Below are 19,938 nucleotides of genomic sequence, written 5' to 3'. Positions count from 1 at the left end.
TCAATCATACTAATTCTAAATTTATTCACAAGCTCATTGTGCAGTGCAGTTAAGAAATGGTTGCCATGTTCGGCAATGATGATTCAGTTTTCCTGTGTGTTGCGCATTTTTATGTAGATCTTGTGTGTGTTTTTCAATAAAGAAAACAAAAAAAAAAAGAAATCTTTGATTTGATATGTAGTCCTTTACAAAGTCTGTAGGCAGATCCATCAACCAATAACATCAGTATCCAGAAGCATGGCATTTATAGACAAATAGGATTCAAGGTAAGGCAATCAATGTATTTGGTTATGATTAAACATTAACAAACGTCTCATGGCTTGAACATCAAAAATGACACAAGGCTAAGTTACAACAAAATAAATTTACACTCAGTTGTAATATACTGTATAAGGAATCCCATAATAACTCGAATGAGGTTCAATACAGTTGGCTTGTGATTAGATTAAGGCATTGACTCTGATATATATCAATTTATGCAGCATTGTAGTCAAAATCAGTATAATATGATCATATTTCTGTGATTTCATGGAACCTTCCAGCTAGTTAGAAAACAATACACTGAAAACTGCATGTATTGCCCTTGAAAGCCAATAACTGTGAATGATAAATAAATACATGTCCAAATGATAAAATACATATATAGATGAAAAAATCACACATTAATATAAACACATTGTTCATTCAATCACACTGTTACTGGGTAACATAAAACAAGGCATGCGACATGCAGTAATAAATGAGTAAGTGATATGTGTAGTTTTACCTAATGACAAATTCTAGGGTCACACTTATGGATTATATTCACAAATACAGCATGTAGCAAACCAATTTAAGAGCAGTGATGTTAAAAAGGAAAATCTCTTCGCCGTCAGCTGAATCGATCTATGGCAGAAAAATATACTTTTGAATATTTACCTGTGACTTTCCTTCACTAGGCATGTTACACTGTTTTGTAAAGACATGAACTATTGCACTGGGATCTTTGTCATTTTGCTTTTTTTTTCCCCCACTGTTGTTTCTCACTAAGTAGTTTTGCCTGTTTGCAATCTCCAGTAATGAGAATCAGAAATAAAGCAGTGAATGCTACGAGAGACTACAAGATTTCCAAGGCAGCTAATGTCAAAGGCTTATTGTTCCAAACTCAAACTGAGGTATCCATGCTAGACATTAAACGCTTAACCCAGTGAATTAGCCCACAGGCTTTATAAGGTCGTCTTGTACATGTTTCTTTTCTTTCACAATGGAAAGGACATGAGCTGATAGTTGTTAGTGGGGCCACTCACAGCAGCGTATTGCTGCCACCATGAGAAAGAAATGAGAATATTTCTCGTTCTTGTTATAACAACATGTCAGTGAATCTTTTTATAATAAGAAACATTTATATATTCTTATAATTAGAAAAGGATCCACTTAAGGCTTTGACTAGTGATTATTTTTATTACTGATTAATGTGCTGATTATTACCTTTTATCTGTAAAATAAATGAAAATGCAGATAGCTTACTTTATGCGACCTACAGGTCAAAAGCCAAAGATATTCAGTTTACTGTCGTATATGACCAAAAAAAAACTGCAAGTCTTGACATTTAAACACTTGAAGCCAGTAAATATTTGGCATTTTTGCTTGAAATTGACTGAAATAACTAATCTTTTATTGCAGTAGTTGCAGATAAATTTTCATTTGAATGACTAACAGATAATTTGCATAACTGTTTCAGCTCTAGAGCAGATTGGTCACAGTGGTGGCAATATGCTGCTGTTCCCACAAAAAAAAAAAAAAAAGGTGCCCATTTGAGAGGAGATCATCGTGACTCTGAGGAAGAACTATGCGGTGTGAAGTTCGTGCGCTGTGTCGGTTTTGCCCACCGCATCGGGATTGGAGAGAGGGTCCAAGTCAGCAAACAGGTTGAACCACGCTGAGAGGTCTTTGGGCGTCCCTGCTGTCTCTGTAAAACGAGTTAACAATGGTTAATGTCACCAAAACAAACGGCTGTACATTTAGTAGTCACGGTGACAGTATAAATGCCTCCGTTTGTCTCATAAAGGGCCGATACAAAGTTATGAATGGAAACAACCGACAAGTTCTTAGAAAGTACCCATAAACACAGGTTTTACTTGGACTAGTCTCATTCTTTCAAATCTTCTCATATGTTTTACTCATTTGGCTCGGCCCTACCTTTCCCTGCTGGCTTAGAGGGGTTCTGATTGGCTCCAGATGAGGGCTCTGTTGTCTGGGCAACGGGCTGTGGAGCGTTGCCGGCCCAATCTGAAATGGAGACGCAGATTTGGATTAATCAACAGGAGGCGCTTAATGTGCCAAAGCGTGATCCAACGAATAAATCATCTCACTCCCTTGCACAGATATTGTGTAACAGACTCACTCAAACAGCAATAATCAAAACGTTTTATCACGGCAAACATCAAATTAGACGTTATTAGCGGTTTATTAAATACAAGCCAGAAGTTGCATTTACAAATTTGAGGTTTTGTTTCAGGCAAGTTTATTTTGACTTCATTCTTTGTGCATCTTGATAATACAGCATGTAGCAACACTAAATACCAACAGGGAGGACGGTGGAATGTGCTGTTCATATTGTGCCTGGTAACAGTCTTTACTCCAAATACAAAACAAATGAGAACAAACAAATGAGTCAAGCAGGCTTAAATGATTGAAAAGCCCTTTGAAGCCTCTGGATATGTCTGTGTTAGTTTATTATTTCATCACTAGCATCTTCAGCTAGCACTACCTTTATTTTGACCCTCTTCAATTGACATTTTCACCAGATTCTGTTGTAGAAGCAAAAATACAGAATGACTTTTTTTGTCCCATGATGACAAGGCTAAACTTCTTTTATAAATATAGTGAATTGCTTAAGTTTGAAAGCTTGGCCTGTGACTGCAGCTTCGGGTTTTACTGGATGCATCTGAATGTGCTTGGCTCATGAGAATTTGGGGATTTGTTATAGCTTTGTTTCACATTCTTGGTCTCATGCCATTTTGCTTTTGATTTGGCTTTTTTTTAGGCAGTATAATCAGGATCATAAGTTTTTTGACTGTGTGGACCAGGTTCTTTCCAGGGTCTGCCCGTTTTGGGCTCCGGCCTTTAGGCTGAATGGAGGCCTCAAACTTTGATTTCTGCCGTCATGTGCTGTTCTTCTCATAAGATCTCTGATAACAGTAACTTCTGCTCCTTAACTTCGCAGGGTTCAACCTGTTGAACCCTGCTCTTTCCCTGTTACCCACATTAGTTTCATAGCCAGCTCTTGAAGGTCTGTGATGTTGTTTCTTTTCATTTAATACATATTTTTTAGCAGCAAAATGAATTTGCCTTTCAATCAGCATGCACCTGACTGTGCTACATGCAGCGTCTGCACACTCTCCTGCCTGCAGCTGCAGACTGAGCACAGCCTGAATTTGCTTTTTGCTCACTCAGCACTTTCACCAAATTTTGTGCGTTCACACGGTTCTGGCTGAATTTCTGTTGACAGTTTAATCATATTACATATTGTAGGTGTTTTTACTTCGTGGCCTCTTAATGTGGAATTCAAGCTGTAATTTTCCCAAATTCAATGTGAAGAAAGTCAAGCAGGCTGAAAATGTTGTGGTGGCTTTTTAAAAGAAAAAGACTGATTAAGTCCAAGTGTACTTCACTGACCAGCTGGACTCTTAAGCCTCCTTTTCAGAATCCATCACCATCTTGCCTGCCTCTGATCCCACAAACCATATGCTTCTCCAGGACCGGCTCGGATAAGCTCTGTTGTGAAGTTGGTCCAGGTCATACATACACAGTGTAGGTTTACATTTCTTTATAACTTTATAATAGCAGGGCTACTCTGAACCCTCCAACCTGGAAATGGACAAAACCAAATCAACAAATCCAGACGAGCTGCTTGCAGCCAGTGCCCAGGCCTGGATGAAATGGAAAGTAGTTGGCAATTACCTATGGATAAGCAAATCTAATTGCCTCCTTCTATTCCTTTGACAGACGTGGGTTTGATGCATCATTTTAAAAGCCACTTTTCTCCCTGTGTGGAAATAATGAGCTACAATGGAGGAAAAGCAGCCCATTTTAGCTGTGTGTTATTTTGCACAAATCTTTGGAAAAACAATGCAACTATTTGATTATCTGGCTTTTTTTTTTAAATTTATTTATTTATTTTTTTTTACCTAAGTGCTTACTTAAAAAACAATGCACAAATACACACAGGTTAAAATGTCCTGACCTGAGAGGGAAGACGGCAGATTATTCAAGCTCTGGTCCAGCAGCTGAGATGGTAGAAAGAAGGCGTTTTCCCTTTGCTGGGCCTCCGCCGGCTTCCCGGACGCTGTGCTTGTTCCCTCCTCAGTGTCTCCAAACACCTCCGTCCACTCTCGAGAGAAGTCACCCTCATCCACAGACATACCACCCAGGATCTCATTGAGTAAGGCCATGCTGTCCTTCTCCTCTCCCTCTATGTCTGAGTAGGCTGAGAGAGGGTCTTCATTTCCTGGAACGATCAGGCAGAGCGATCAGAGAACTTCAGCAATAATGTATAATTATATGATAATACTGCAGTAATGTAACTCATGATTTCCCCGTCATTTGGCCAATTTTATTTGTTTTAATATTTGCTGACACATTCTAATTAAATGGTTTTGGGATTATTCTGCATATTCTGCACAGCTGATTTGCAATTTTGACAATCGTTAATCGTTTGGCATTTTTTAAGCGAAAATTTAAGCTAAAATACTACGATTTGCATGTTTTCTTCATCTTATGTGACAGTAAACTGATTGTTATCGGAAAAAACAAGCTTCTTCAAGACTTCACTTTGGAGAAGGTAATCAGGAGATTATCCAATAATGACGAGTTAGTTGCAGCCCCAAGATAAACGTATTTCCATAGTAAATAATGCTGTAAGAAGATAATGTTGTTACAGAAATGTAATATTGTCCTTTACCTTCTCTGGGCTTATCGCTGGTGTTTTCATTTACTAGTGAGATGAGTCTATAAATATGAGAAAGAGAAGATCAGTATAACATTTTGCAACGTCACAAGGCCACAGGTGTCCCTTCTCCACTGCTGGCATGTGTTTGGTCTACCTGCATGAGTAAAGATCACCATGAGACATGAGATGCAAGAAACTCACTGGTCGTCTGTGGCCTCAGCTTTCTTTCCGTCCTCTGCCTCTGCTTTACTTTTTTTCTTCCCCTTCTTCTTAGCTAGCTTGTCCGTGGGGTCTTGTAAGGTCTGCAGGAATAGCAGAGCCATTAGTTCTCGTCCTTCAGATTTAAATCTACTTTAACAGTGTCAGAACTCAGATCTCATCAAGATGCCCTCTGACCTTAAGTGCGGAGAACTCATAATGCTGACAGCCCTTGAAGCTCTCATGAATGGCTGCCATAGTGTGGGATGTCTTCTCCCAGAAGTGCAAAAGTGTTGTCTGAAACAGCAAAACAAGCCAAGGCCACATGTTCAGCTGGTCACGGCTGAAAGCACTTTGAACATGAGTGAGTTGTTTGGTGTGAGTTAAAGCTCCACAGTGTCTTATATGCCTTCGTCCCCTTCGTGTTTGTCTTTCTTCCTGACTTGACCAAATGTGGCAGAGCCACTGAAAGCAGCACATTTTCAGATCAATGACGTGTATTCAAACAACTAGCATTTGTGGTTATACCTGATACATGGTTAAAACGTGAGAGAGGAGGTTGCAGCGGCTGGCTCCCAGCAGGTCCACTTTCTGGCAGACGTCATTCTTCAATTTGTCAAAGCTTGTTTTGGTGGTGCGCACCTGGGCCTGAACCTGAGATATCACACACAGGAAAATGCCCCAGGTGAAGATCAGCACCCAGTATTACATATTACATATATACAATAATGTGTTTATGTTTGTGTTGAAGGGTATGCAGAAAAGAGCTCGCTGGGTTCTTGTGACGTTATGGCTCAAACCCATGGACCACCATTTAGTGGTGTGCTGCACCCTCTAGTGACATTTTTTATTATTGCCTTTTCCTGCCTTCTACTGTTTGTGTTGTTTTAGGTATTGCAGAAAATTGGAGTTGAAACAATTTATTTGTCGACTGACAGAAAACGTGCATTACTTATGTGACACCTGTGCTTTCTGTTTTGTCAAAATGTCCGTGTGACCGACAAACCTTGCGGAATTTCTCCATCTGTTTATGCGTATCTGGGTCCAGCTCCTGAGACACATCCTTCATCCAAAGCAGCGCCCCGCGGTACTCAGTCCTCGACTGCTCCATTCGGTTCACCGTCAGCCACGTGTCTGAGATGGCTCGATAGCGAAAAGTTTCCACCTCCTGGTACAAACGGCACAGAGGGTTCCTCAGAGCCAATCTGTGGGATGTAGTGTTCAGCTCAGTGTTATGGTGCTGCATGTGGCAAGTTTGACATAAATTATCAATACTGCTGTACGTTAATGTTAGACACTACTGGATCATTCTGACATTACAGCCTCTTTTGGGCTTTATAGTGCATAAAACAGTCTGCTGAATAATTTGAAGGTGTGAAGGAAATTGCTTTACAGAACCGAAAGGTCTCTCAGCTCTGTCAGACCCAAAGAAGGCAAAACTCAATACAGTGATGATTCTTTTGTATGTTGTCTACCTCTGCTGGGAGGAGAAGCAGAGTGCTTTCCCTGTGGCCTGCATGATCTTTCCAGCTCTGGTCTTATCCTGCGAGCCCTGAGAGCGCAGGAAGCGACCCAGTTCGTTCTCCTCCTGGGAGAGAACTGCACAGTGGAGATGGTGAATGTAGACTCCGTAGATTCATTATCATACAAACTTGAAAATCATTTGATCAGATAAAATGAAGTTGAACTGTCATAATTTAGTAAACAGGAATGAATTAACGTCACAGTTTTTTGGTTTGCTTAGCTTCTACACAGAACACAGGCTCTGGAACCAAACTCCTAGATTGGGGCTGGAGTTTAGAGGTGTTCAGTACATGTATGAACAAATCTTTAATTTTCAAAGTGACCATTCTGAATCTTTGTTGTCCCGGATTGAGTCAGTAGCTAATCAGGAGAAACAATTATAATCCCACAACTTTTAGTCTTAAATGAATAATGGCTTTTGTAAATGAGATATAACATTTACATGCTACAAGCGTTTAATGGAGGACTGATAATTTCAGGAATATGAATTTGCAAGTGAACCTGCTCTGTCAACAGTTCAACTTCAATTATTAAGTTATAGTTTCTGTTTCCACCAAATACAAGTGCTGTTCACTTGAACGTACAGCAGATCCTCCTCTGGTACTGCTCGATGACCTTCAGCAGCTCCATGCATGTTCTCTGGATGGAGTGGAAGACCTGCAGAGCAGAAGACAATCAGCATAAACACAAAATCAGAGAAATGTCTGATCTGTGTGAAAGTCATTGTTGAGTAAGGCTTGTGCGCAGTAAACTGGTTGGACAACGCTGATAGTAGCTGTTACTTTGAAGAAAGCAGACCACAGAAATCTAGTTAAGTCTATGATACTTGTGAAGCTTTTATGGGGTAAAAGCAGAAGCGTTAAAAAATGATCCGGTATGTAGATATCCAGTAGTGAGTGGTTTATCGAGGGCCTGGTTTCAAGTACGGCTGGATGTTAGAGCTTTTATGAAGTATCGATTTCAGCCATTAAATTCACCTCACTCGTGAAATGGAAGCATAGATGATGGAGGCTGGAGAGGCAGCCTAATGTAAGTTTTAAGCCTCAAGCAAATACTGGCATTGTGTGAATCAAAAAGCCATTTTAGTCAGCGCAGAATCTACCTGAGGGAAAGTATCTGCTGTGTTTCTTAATGTTTCTCTGATGCGACCGAGGGCTATGGGAAGCAAACACAGCAGTCGCTGAGCATGCTGTAAAACCACCGTCCCCCGACAGACAGTTTCATATTTCCTCCTCACCTCCAGCTTGGCATCCAGATCTGCGTCTGATGCCACCACATGTTCGTCCTCTTTCTTCCCGGTGACCTTGATGAGCGTCTGTTTGGTTTTCCAGTACTTCTGCTGGAACTTGTTCACCACAGACGAGTCTTGGCTTTGGATGAAGCGGTCAAGATAGTCCCGGGAGTAGCCACTGCAGTGAGAACGTAGGGTTAGACCAATATTTAACCGCTGCTTTCTACTATAATGGACTGAGCAATAGAGTGCTAACACGGAAGTATACTCACAAATTTCCTCCCTCCATTTTTCACGATTACCTGGTGAGAAAGCAGAGAACCTTAGATTCTTACTGGATAACAGATGTAGCTTTTAAATACAGCATGTAGCAGGGCTCGGGGACAGTTGCAACACTTTTTGTGACATATTCCAAAATTTTTTCTAACTTTTCCCAAATTTTTCTGACAACAAAAGTCAGCAGACCACCTGTGGTTTTAAGAATTACACCTACACATTTTTTCTCTGTGCAAATATTTGCATTATGGTATATATACCTGATCAGTGCTTTCATTAAAACTCAAATCTCACCTGACAGGATTTCAACTCGATCATATTTCACTGATCCTGGCCTCCCTGCACTGGCGAAGTGGCTTTTAAAACCGATTACAAAATTTTTCTTGTTTTCAATATGCCTCCTTCCAACGTACATCTATTATAGTTTTACTCCCTTATGTTTATTTATAATGCTGTAGTTTTAACTGCTTGTATGTTCTATAAATAAAGTTTACTATAACAATATAATCATTATGTTAGACAAAACTCTGCAAATGTATAAAACAAAAACTTGCATCACTGTTAATTAAATTTAATTAAATTTAATTAATTCAAACACCAATTTTGTGAAGCAAAAATGGGTATTGTTACCATCCCACCCAGCTTAGTTTAAAAATTAACCACAGGCTGTGTTATTAATGACCAGATGAATGAGTACTTTTAATAAAGCTCTGTACCTAAATACAGGAGGGGATACTTTAAGTGCATTTTGCTGATAACAGTGATAATAGCTTTTACTCCAATAGGATTTTGAATGAAGGACTCTTACCTGTAGTGGAGTATTAAATTACTAAACTGATCTGAATACTTCGCCCACCACTGATCAGAGGACGTACCGAGGCTAGATTTTTAGCTTTTGAGGAGATTTGAACTGATGATGAGAAAAGCGCCACCTGTTTTCCTGCTGTCCATCAACAAAAGGATGAAATTAATAATTAATCACCACATTTTACACACAGCTCGCGCGTCACGACTCGTTTCAGCGCCGCTGGTTTGTGATGCGAAACGAAAAGCGCGCTTCACATCACCTTAATAAAAAAAAAAGCAGAAGGACACTGCGACAATTACGCAGTTATTCTGCATCAACCAGCGCCGCAGATGCGTGTGAATTATGACTGTAACACATCAGCGCCGCACCAGAATTAAAAACAACGCCTGACTCACTGCGCTGTGCGGAAGCCCAGCAGCAGCTCCCTCCCACCGGCCCTTTGATACCACCAGTTCAGATCACAGTATCAAAAACAAAACCGCAGTGTGTCCTCGCACATACCTGGCCGTGTCGATAACATGTAGAAAATGGCTCCTTATATCCCCCTCACGGGCCCAGTGGTTCGGTCTGTGTTCGCACAGCTGCCGCTTCAGCTCGGCGCATTATCCGTCCGCACGACACGCCGCCGACGTCAGTCTCCTCTGACTGTAATTGGTCGGATGCGCAGCGCGCATCGCGTTCAAATGTTTGTCTCGAGTAAACACTGTACAGGTAGACACGCATCCGCTGTGGGCAGCGTTAGTGTGGTGTTTACCTGTCACTGGGCAAACTGGTCCGGTGGCTGCAGACCAGTGAACAATGATGAAACGGGCATTAAAGACCCAGCCAGTTTAATGAAAGGTTGCAGATTTAATATACAGGTTTTTTGAGGATCCAAAGTTAGATTCATATAATCATGACCAGATAAACCTGTCAGGAGGCCTCAAGTGCCCTGGGGCAAAAATTGTCTTGTGGCTCCCACCCCACTTTTTTTTTGTCACCCGACTCTGCAGTTCCCCTCAGCTCTAAGGAGAGTATGTTTTAGTGCCTTTCAGCTCGTTGTTTTGGTTTCCATGACAATACAACAGGCAAATAACCAACTCAGGAGAAATAATGACAGAGAAAATAGAGACAACGAAATAATATTAGTCAATCATTTAAGAGAAGAAAAATACTACTAACACACAAGAAACCAAAATACTTACTGAATATAACCATAAAAGGAGGAAGGATCATATCTGCTGTGCCATGAGACGACTCACAATAAGGCCCAGTCTTACTGTTTGGTTTCATTCGTGCCACTCTCATAGCATCACGGACCCAAAACACATCAGACAGTGGCACAGTCAGCTGTGCTTTGCTAACTTCACTAAAAGACCATGTCAGGGCTGTGTTTGCAGCCTTCTGCGCTGCCCCCTCTGGGCAAAAAAAAAAAAAAAAAAAAAGAAAATCAATTAATGCACAAGTAAGTACAGTGCACACAGCAAACAATATGCAGATTCATTATTTACCCAGACACCCAGGAAGCAACAGCAGCCCCAGGTTTTCTGTGTCACTTCAGGTCTTATGACTAGATTTTGACACAGGGCCCCTCGACAAGACAGGGACTAGTTGTTATTGTGCTTTGGCGTTCTAAACTTCCTAAATACATCGGCAGTAAATTAAATTTTTTATAACCAACTGACACAAATTGAACCTGGGGCTTTCGTGGACTTAGTGTGGGGCAGTTTCCTTCTTTGCCAGGTTGTTAATCCAGCCTTTAGTATGATATTATTTCAGGATGCTTCAGGACACAGTGTTTGTTCAAATCTTTGTCTCTGATGTGATGGCTGCAGACTGGGAAAGTGTTTTTTTTTTCACTATAAAATCACAGGTCGATTCACATACATAATTGAAGGGTTTACTAATTAAAAATTATAATTTTTTTGTTCTTTTCTGCAGATCATAATGTTTTTTCCCTGGTGTTTGTGAGAGTGCTGGTGTAAACAAACCTCAGGCAACCTCAGAAAACACTAATAATTTAGTTGTTTAGAGTTTGGCTGTGTATTGTATTTTAGTGTTCGGGGTTGTCCTCTTGTTTAAATTTGGCAGGCTGACTGTCATATTCATGTCGTTTCAACATGTTTCAGCTGTTCCTGGTTTTTGAGACAGCCTGTGTGTTGTGTGATTTTCTCTCTGGCACATTATAACCTGTTATTTTCCAGTACTTTTCACAGATGCCCCTGTTGTTTGGAAACACATGATATGATCTCTATGATCTGTGCCATGTAACTTTTATTGTTAGACCTCTATTATAGCCGAAACATGTAGCTATTGACATTTAAGATGACACAATGCACATCAGTAGTGTTATTTGTTGGAAAGTCCTTTTTAGTAGTTGTTTCTGTTAATTTGTCTAGTGGTAGAAAAAATATTCAGATCCTTTAGTTGAGTAAAAATAATATCACACTGTTTTTTTTAAATACGTGTAAGCAGAATTTTAATGTTTCAGCTGGTTGACCTCCTGGTTGAGGTTGAATTAACTTACACAACTTTCTATACTGATAAATAGTCTAATCTATAACAATGTGTAATATGTTATAACTTTATTTTATGTTTCGTTTCAAACGTTCTGATCTGTTAAAAAATAACTTTAGCTGTCACGTAAATGTAATGTTGGTTGAATAGACATTTACAGTTTTCTCTGCCTTTACAAACCACGATCACTCTGCACATGAAACCTTTACCAGTGTTTATTTCTGTATTTGTCCAAAGGATGGCAGTGTAACACAGAGGAAGGCCAGTGCACCTTAATAGTCTCCTCTCCTGTCTGGGGCCCCGAGCTTTCATCTGTTGGCTTCAGTTTATTTCATCACACTATACTGCAGCTGATCTAATAGCATGTACATTTTGTTGTCACCTAAAGGGAATTTCTTGTCATCCTCCAAATTGATGTACCTGTTTGTAGCCTTGGACAGTGTTTGTGCTGCACAGTCACACAGCGTGTGAGAGCAGCATACAGCTTTCAGTAAACGGGCACAGTGAGGTGCATTTAAACAGTAGATTATGGATTTATATTTTCAGAGAGCATTTTATGTAGAGCTTTATTTAATTATCACCAACGGAACGTTGAACCCTTTGATCCTTGAACACCCTGAGGTCAGTTTCTGCACGGTACAGTTAATTTTCATCCTCGATTCAATATGGCTACAAGCATGTTGTGTTTGTTGGATTATTTTGCATCTTTAGCGTCGTGATACCTTCTGATTTCCAGCGGGACGTCTCCGACGTGCTTCAGCGTCCTTCCAAACCCTGACCCCTGACATCATCTCAAGGCTTTTGATATGAGCAGACAGATGGACTCGTCTCTTAAGGAGAGGATACAATCTCCATAAAAGACTGGTGTCCTTCACCCCATCAGATCCTCCTCCTGCACTTAGCCACCTTATCTTCAGGTCCACGATGGTATCAAAGCAAGCTGAGCTCACTTTAATAAGAGAGGAAAACAGTCAGGGCCTTTAATTCAATCAGGACAGAGTCAGAGAAAATTCCTCTGCGATATTGATCAGGGACGTGCGTCACTATTGATTTTCCTGACATTTCCTTACTCCAGCTCATGTGTTTCACTTCATTCATGAGATTTCCTTTGTGTATGTGAGCTGTTTTTCCTTTCATATTCCACTGTCGGCATCTGTACACCAGATAATGCCAGAGTGCCCAACACTTTGAGTCCCATTTTCTGGGACACAGTCTAAACCAGACTTGAGCGTGCCCTCATTGTGAAGGTTTGAAACCCCCCGAGAGTGCCCGACCTGACCCCAAAAATTGCTCAATTGACTTTTTCCATCCGCAGTTATGTGTGGTGATGGGGAACCATGACATTTACATTCGCACCACTCCAATATGATCCTTTGCTCGGCGCGAGTTTTCGACACAGTCTACAGCTCAAAACAGGTCACAGGATCAAAAGTGTCTCTTGCCTGAAGGAGCCACTGAGTCGATCCTTTCCATTTCTGCACCAAATGGTGTTTTCTCCCTCCCTCTCTCTCTCTCTCGTGTACTACCCCCCCCCCCCCCCCCCCACCTCACACCAGTAACTTGCTGGAACACATTTAGATCCTGAGTAGAACTCCTCAGTGCCCACTCATCACTCTGCGTGGTGTTTGAAGATTACTACGCTCAGAGACATCCTCACTGGGCATCCAGGCAGCTTAGAGGCCAAAATCCATAATCCCTTACCCTTCATGGGAATTCTCCATGCACTTCAACATGCTGAAATACAGCCCCGCTGCAGCAGCCACTCATGGTCGAGGAACTACTGCAGCCGGAGGCCGAGATAGATGGATGACATGTCTCAATGAATGTGGGAGAAGTGGAGGAAGCTAGATTTAAAAATAAGTTATATACCACAGATAGTTTCTGCCCAGAAATCTAATCTAAAGGGATGTTTCTGGCAAGTTATTTTTATTTCTAATGTATGCGCACCACCTCAGTCAGTCCGCATGCACTGGTAACTGTTTTATGTGTACCATAACAGCCCAGAAGACATTATTTACTGAAAATATGGGTACTTTGGTGGGGACCCAGCAGCTGCACAGCCTTTCCACTAGTCGCCTCAATAAAGAATTTCCTCTGAGGCTTTAGTGCCTTATTAAAAAGCATAAATAAGTGTAGTTCCTTGATTTAGTAATCTGCATGAACAAGTAATACGTAAAGTTCAGCTGTTATAGCTGAAGGACCGGTGGGGTTTAATTTTTCCTCCTCTAGGCTATACTCTAATGCTTTGTTAGTCTGCTGTGCTAAAACCCATGTAATAGCTTGGGGAGTTTGTCTTGCAGCAAACAAGAATAATAAAAAATAATCTCATTCACATTTGCTGCGAAAGCATTTCTTGACCCTAAACCCGTTCTTTTTTTTTTCTTTTTCCTTTTTTTCTTGTTTTTTTTTTAGCCTTAAAAATATGAGGGCGACAAAGAGAAAAGGTCAGAGCAGGTTTTAGTCAAACATCAGGCAGCAGGATCACATGTGTTGAACCAGTGGTCTCTGCCTCTCTGCACCATCTGTACAGATTTTTTTGTCAGCTTTTCCAAGGCAGTTTGCAAGGACATCTCCGTTCCTCAGACGCCATACATTTGTCTGTAACATGTTGAGCTCTAACTTGGACAAAATGTCAGTGTGAATGCCCTTGGTCAGCGAGGAGCTGGACCGTTACCCAGCACTACCGGCCTAACCTGTATCAGAATGTTGCAGCTCTCTCTCCCTGCTGTTTGGCATGCTCCGTGGCACCGAGTGCTGAGGGCAGAGCGTGTCACCGAGCTGGCACCGGCCTGAACTCGTTCAAGGTTACTCTTTGATTTAATGGTGATGCATTTTTTAAAACTGCATCATCCCTCTCTCTCTTGCCACCGCGCCTAGTCCATCTCTGTCACAAACACTGGCTGCGCATCTCACCTTTAGCAGTGGAAGCACCAGGAGAGGTTGTTTAAGATATAAATCAATGGCAAAACGAAGCCCCGGCTCCTGTGCAAGCTGGCCCTGATTGTTTTACCTGCCGGCTTGTTTTAAAGGCAAGACGGTGAAGGAAAACTGTCCTGTATATTTAGACTATGACAAGTGAAAATGCTCTACTCATCATGTAAACAGCTGTTTGTGCGGGCACCAGCAGTTAACACCGACTACAACACCTTGATGTTTTGATGCATAACCAGGTGCTGTGGTAAAATGTAATAGCTTAGTGATTTTCTCTGACCCCGTGAGAATGTAGATGTGGGATAAAACTGTCAGTTTGTTCTTTGTTGTGTCTTTGTCTAGCATAAATAGCATCATCTAGCTCTATATGTAGTGATGTGTTTGACAAGGTGAAATGTGGTAACCACCACCTCTGCCTGCTGCTGCTTCAGTAAATATATACTGACATTATTGTGTATCATAAAAATAGACCATCAACCAGTTGCTCCGTTCCTCTGAGGTGCAGCTGCTCGTGAACGAGTCTAATTGTTGGGGGAGTTAGCATCGGTGCACGCACGCACGCAGAGGTATATTCAGCTGATCAGACCCATATTTAACTTCTTTTTTTTCCTTAACTGAAATTAAATCTGAGCTATTCAGGCATGAGAACATCAGCATTTGTGTTCTGTGGCAGCCTGTTATGGATGGAGATGAGGATACCTGATAGCAAAAAAAAAAAAAAAAAAAGGTGATAAATCTGATGATAGAAACAGGTCATATTCATGAGCCATGTAATCCTCTTATATGTCATGTCATTTTGAAAAAAAAAATCTTTGCCATCAATACTTGTGTGTCTAGTTTGATAAAGCTACGTCTTACAAGACTTGAGAGAATCGAGAAACCGCTTACGAGGAGCCTGATGAGCAGAAATTAGTTTAATAGACACAGCTGAGTACTAAGACGCTGTAGTCAATTTGCAGCTCTGCATGACTATGATCAGCTGTATCGAGTCGAGAACTGGCTTTTACTATTTTTGTAAATTAATTTGTTAGATATTTTACATTCCATCATCACAGTGGCACGGTGCACGGTGCGTCTCTTCCCTTAGAAACATGGAGGTTTTAAGGCCATAACACTCAGTCCTCTAATTTCCGCCTTCATGTCTGATAAAAGTGATAAAATCACACATTAACTTTTCAAATGATCATTTTCAGGAAACATGAAGTATGCGTTGGATAAAGTTAACCCTTTATTGTGTCTGTGCTGTCGTGAGTCAATCTCTGTGTCTCCAACTGCTGCACTCTTTGCTGTTTCTTCTGATGTTGGGCTCCTGTAACATCAGCAATCTGAGAATTTAACCTCAGAGTTTTAGGTTAAATCCGTGAATCTAATCTTAAATTGATTAAATACAATGATTCTGTTGTAAGAATAGTCCTGATGCTCCACAAGCATGAGTGTGAAAATCCCCACCGTGAAAAAAAGGCTTAGCAGTCTGATAAAATGTGAAAACCGCTCTGGTCTTCATATAATGTGGTAAAGGGTGGAGACTCTGAGACATTTGGTGTTGAAAGCAGCCGAGACATCCAGCTGACAGATATTTGAAAGCGGCCTAATTTCTTTCAGATTCATGGTGAGCTGAGTAGCATTAGATCATAGATGTGCAAGCAGCAAAATGGGAGAATTAGACAGTCGCTGCTGTCGGCCATTATCCAGTGTAGGAAGAATTGACAGCGTTACGATGCTAACATCCATTAGAGCAATTAGCTGCGGCACACAGGTGCCCTGCATTTCAGTCTTTCAGAGACTTTTTATTAAAAGCCACCAAATATTGTTAATTTCCACACCCTTTCAAAGAAAAATCTGTATACCAAATGTAATATAAGCAGCGGGACAGAATTAAATAGAGCGTAAACTTAATTTCATGTTGCCACAATTCATTCGATTCATATGGGCTTAAAAGTATTGTTCATTTTCCTGCATATTTAGGGGTGAAGTGTTCGTACCTGGTTATGTCTAGGGGGCATTAAGTCTGACTAATGAAATGACTCTATCCTCTGTGGCGTTTTAATCTATTCACTGGGAAAGTAATTGACAAGCCCACAGTATGTGCATTAGGATAGCTCCGGCACCAAAGGACAGCTGTCACTAAAGCAATTAAAATGACAAAGGTTAATTAATTCTCTCCAGTTTTTACCTGATATGAGACATTCACAATGAGTGAGTTTTTCATTTCCGGAGGAGTAATAGTGTTTTGAGGAGAGTAATTTATTTGTGATTTAAAAAAAAAAAAACACCAGCCATTGTCTGATAAAGCCTTTAATATGTCAATACCTCACACAAAACTGTGCCTCGGGATGGCCTCAGCGCCACATTTGAAATGAATTCTGCCGCAGGACATGATCTGAAATGACAATTGGTTGTTGTTCTTGTTTTTTTTTTTTTTTATAAATAAGATACCTATTATTTCTTCTTCGAGCGCAAACAAAATGTGATTTGCTTATAATGAGACGCGCGGGGGTGTTTTACACTTAAACATTTCATTTGAACAAACGTCTGTAAGTGGGAAAAACAAAGCTCTACATTTTCCCTGCAGCTGGGGGTCAAGCGGAAGAAAACCAAGACGCAAATAATTACTATGCCAACCACCTCTGACACCACGAGAACAGAACCCAAGAACTTTCTAATCCACCTAAATGTCAAAGCAACGTTCGCGGCCCTCCCTCCGTGTGAATCTCCACAGGCTGCCAAAAGGCCAGTGGTTAGTCATCTGTTTACTCCTGCAGCTGCTGGGTGTCATTGGGACTCTGAAGGAGAAATCCCATGATTCTCTCTGCCATTTCTGACAGCTCCCGCCCAGACCACATTAATCAGGGATTGTGGGCGAGCTAGGGGATAGACGGCAGGCATGGATGGCTCCAGCCCAGGACAACTGAACCGAGGGAGAAGATCTGGGCCCAAAGATAACTTAGACGTCCAAGCACTGCTGGGTTGTAATGCTGCCGGTTTCATTCATACACAGAGAGCTCGTTAAATGGACATTTCTCAAAGGAAACGGCCAGTTTTTCTTGTTGCCGAGTAAAATGGTGCTTTGAAATTAACATGATTTAAGAAATATTGGCTTTAAAGAGGAGTTAAATTAACCCAACCTCTCCCAGTTGTGCAAATTAATCTTCAAGAAAAAGATCTGCTGAATTGAGGTTATTAGATGTTCGAGATATTTGGCATGAATCTAATTTCTGAAAAGCTGTATTTAGTTTTTATTATATAGCTCTACTTTCTACATCCTCACCATTTAAAAATTCAATCAAATTCTACTGAAGGCAAAATCTAAAAGTTAACAAAAGATTAGCTTCAGAGCTGAAAGCTAACACCTCCCAAAATGATTGACAGGTAGTAATAAAATTATTTCCAGTTGCTAAAAATTGTTTTAAATCCATAATGTTCACACAATCCAGATTTTTTTCTTTCTTCAAACTTTAACTGTAAATCTAAGTTTTGTTTGGCAGCTACAGGACAGCGAAACAAATATAATAATAATATGATAAATTATCACCGTGGTCGAACTTTAGTATTTATTTGAAGTCATGTTTCTGGCCACCTGGTGATTGTAGGCCCAACGTTCACTCTCCTTTGATCTCTACTGAGTCTCAAAAGATTTGGCTCTGTAGCTTCAAAATGCTTCACTGTGTTCACCAGCTGATGAGACCCGTGAGACTTTGAAACCAAAACAATGAGCTGAAAGATGCTAAAACGCTGTGTAGAGCTGAGGGAACTGCAGTCGGGTTATAAATCTCTTTGTTTGTCACAAGTGACACCTTTCACTTTACCATTTTAAATTATTGATTAGTGCTGCTTTAAGTTATGTATGTGAATACATCTGTATTATGTGTTATTATTTGAGCCTTAAACAGTACATACAACATGATACGCTGCCTTTATCCTCAGATGACATCAGTCAGGGAACAGATCCATCTCTCAGCAGCTCTCACACCAAAGCACCAGACTGTTTACACTTGTAAGATTATGTGCATAATGAGGCTGCATTGTCTCAGCAAAGTGCTGCTTTAATTCTTTGAAGCTGAACAAACTGTCCCTGGCACGTTTGGGTAGGGGTGGGGAGATATCAAAGTCACTTTATTGAGATGAAAGAACTGGCCCAAACAGCAATCTGAGACATTAGTCATTCCTTCTTCTCTGTGACAGAAACATGCTCTCAATTTACGAGTCAGGTGCTTCCAGTGATTTCTGCCAGCCTTGTTCCTCCACATCATAAATTCCTCTTTATGCTCACTCATCCTACAGGCAGACCCCTATTCTCTGGCCCGCCTTGTCAGAAAATACACCCCATGTTGGCATATTGGATGTCGTCCAGGCTGCCATTAGCAGTTACTGTGCTGCATATACCATAGCGTACACTATGAATGAGCACTGAATTTAAATAGACAGCAGTGATTGTGCCCCTAGGTGCACATTTGTACTGTTTTACAGGTTTTCTATCGGCACTTTAATTCATTCTTTCTATGGTGTTGACTCTGCAGAGCTCCCGCTTACACCGTGTTCATTTCCTCTAAATGCTTCACGTGGAGCCACTGGCTCCCAATTTATGTAATGAAGGTTTAATAGCCAATTGGAACATCCAATATCATTAACAGCCAGTGTTAGTCTCATCCAGAATTTGCCTTTTTCTGATAACCAGAGGTGCAGACGTGTGATAGGTGGAATGTGTGATTAGCACCTGCTGTTCAATGTATGTTCTGTCTCCCCTGAGGCAAGAAACCACATTTTGCCTCTTCTCATATTTTAGCTCCTTCGTTAAATGAACGTTGGGAAATCATCATCTCTATAACATCCATGTTTTCCTCTTTCACCTCTTCTAATATCTATTTTTTAAACATGTTCAAACACTTTTGACCTTGTTTTGTTTTTTTGTTTTTTTTTTTACTGTTACTGTACTTTCTATATAAGGGATCATTCTAGCACATGCACACAGTTATTTTTGGACAATGTGGGGGCTTTGTAGCTTTTGAAACTGTTATTACTTATTATACCGGACTTGTAAGTTCATAAGAATAAGAGCAGTGTCTAAATGTCTAAAATGGAAATGCAGGACTGACAAAATAGCAGAATTAGAGCACAGTAATGTTTGATTTTTTTAAGAAGCAGCGCAGAAAAATGATCTTCTGTATCTCTGTCATCGTGTGCGTCTTCGGCAAGTTTTATTTATTTATTGCAACATTTACTTGCTTGTGTTTGATCTGACGGGAGCCCTCCGTTGATTTCATTTACTGTGCACCACCCATGGCCTTAAAACTGCTAACACATAAAACAATAGAGTTAAAATAGAAGTACTTTTCTTTTTTTTCTTCTGTTCTTTTTCTCCTGTAACAGTCGTGACTTGATGAAGATTATTTCTGACAGCTGCAATAACAGGAAAATATGGATGGACGTTATTCAGTTGTTTACCATATTTGGTTCATGCATGGACAGGGACGAGATTCCAACAACAATATCAGAGAGGTATATTCACTCTAACAATCACACTGCAGAAAACAACACCACTCAAAA

The 19,938-nt window shown here is 40.6% G+C and overlaps 1 protein-coding gene across 1 annotated transcript; it reads right to left on the bottom strand.

Moving 5' to 3' along the window:
- Positions 1 to 49: 49 nt before the first annotated feature.
- On the bottom strand, positions 50 to 9,575 carry ica1 (islet cell autoantigen 1). The gene is made up of 13 exons (XM_041044810.1): positions 9,469 to 9,575; positions 8,156 to 8,185; positions 7,890 to 8,061; positions 7,237 to 7,309; positions 6,604 to 6,727; positions 6,135 to 6,333; positions 5,657 to 5,782; positions 5,327 to 5,425; positions 5,132 to 5,232; positions 4,943 to 4,989; positions 4,226 to 4,489; positions 2,179 to 2,268; positions 50 to 1,948 (listed from the first exon to the last, which is right to left on the bottom strand). The coding sequence occupies exons 2-13, from the start codon at positions 8,170 to 8,172 to the stop codon at positions 1,827 to 1,829; spliced, it is 1,434 nt and encodes a 477-aa protein (XP_040900744.1). The 5' UTR covers positions 8,173 to 8,185; positions 9,469 to 9,575; the 3' UTR covers positions 50 to 1,826.
- Positions 9,576 to 19,938: the final 10,363 nt, after the last annotated feature.

This window comes from Toxotes jaculatrix, chromosome 8 (genome assembly GCF_017976425.1).
Source record: "Toxotes jaculatrix isolate fToxJac2 chromosome 8, fToxJac2.pri, whole genome shotgun sequence".
Classification (NCBI taxonomy): Eukaryota; Metazoa; Chordata; class Actinopteri; family Toxotidae; genus Toxotes; species Toxotes jaculatrix.
This window is presented reverse-complemented; position numbering and strand designations above follow the sequence as displayed.

What these genes read in the sequence shown, in the direction of transcription:
- ica1 (XM_041044810.1), bottom strand. An exon ending in ATGAGTTCTCCGCACTTAAG is followed by an intron (nt 5,233 to 5,326) that starts GTCAGAGGGCAT and finishes CTATTCCTGCAG; the next exon opens with ACCTTACAAGACCCCACGGA. An exon ending in GCTGAGGCCACAGACGACCA is followed by an intron (nt 4,990 to 5,131) that starts GTGAGTTTCTTG and finishes TCATATTTATAG; the next exon opens with ACTCATCTCACTAGTAAATG.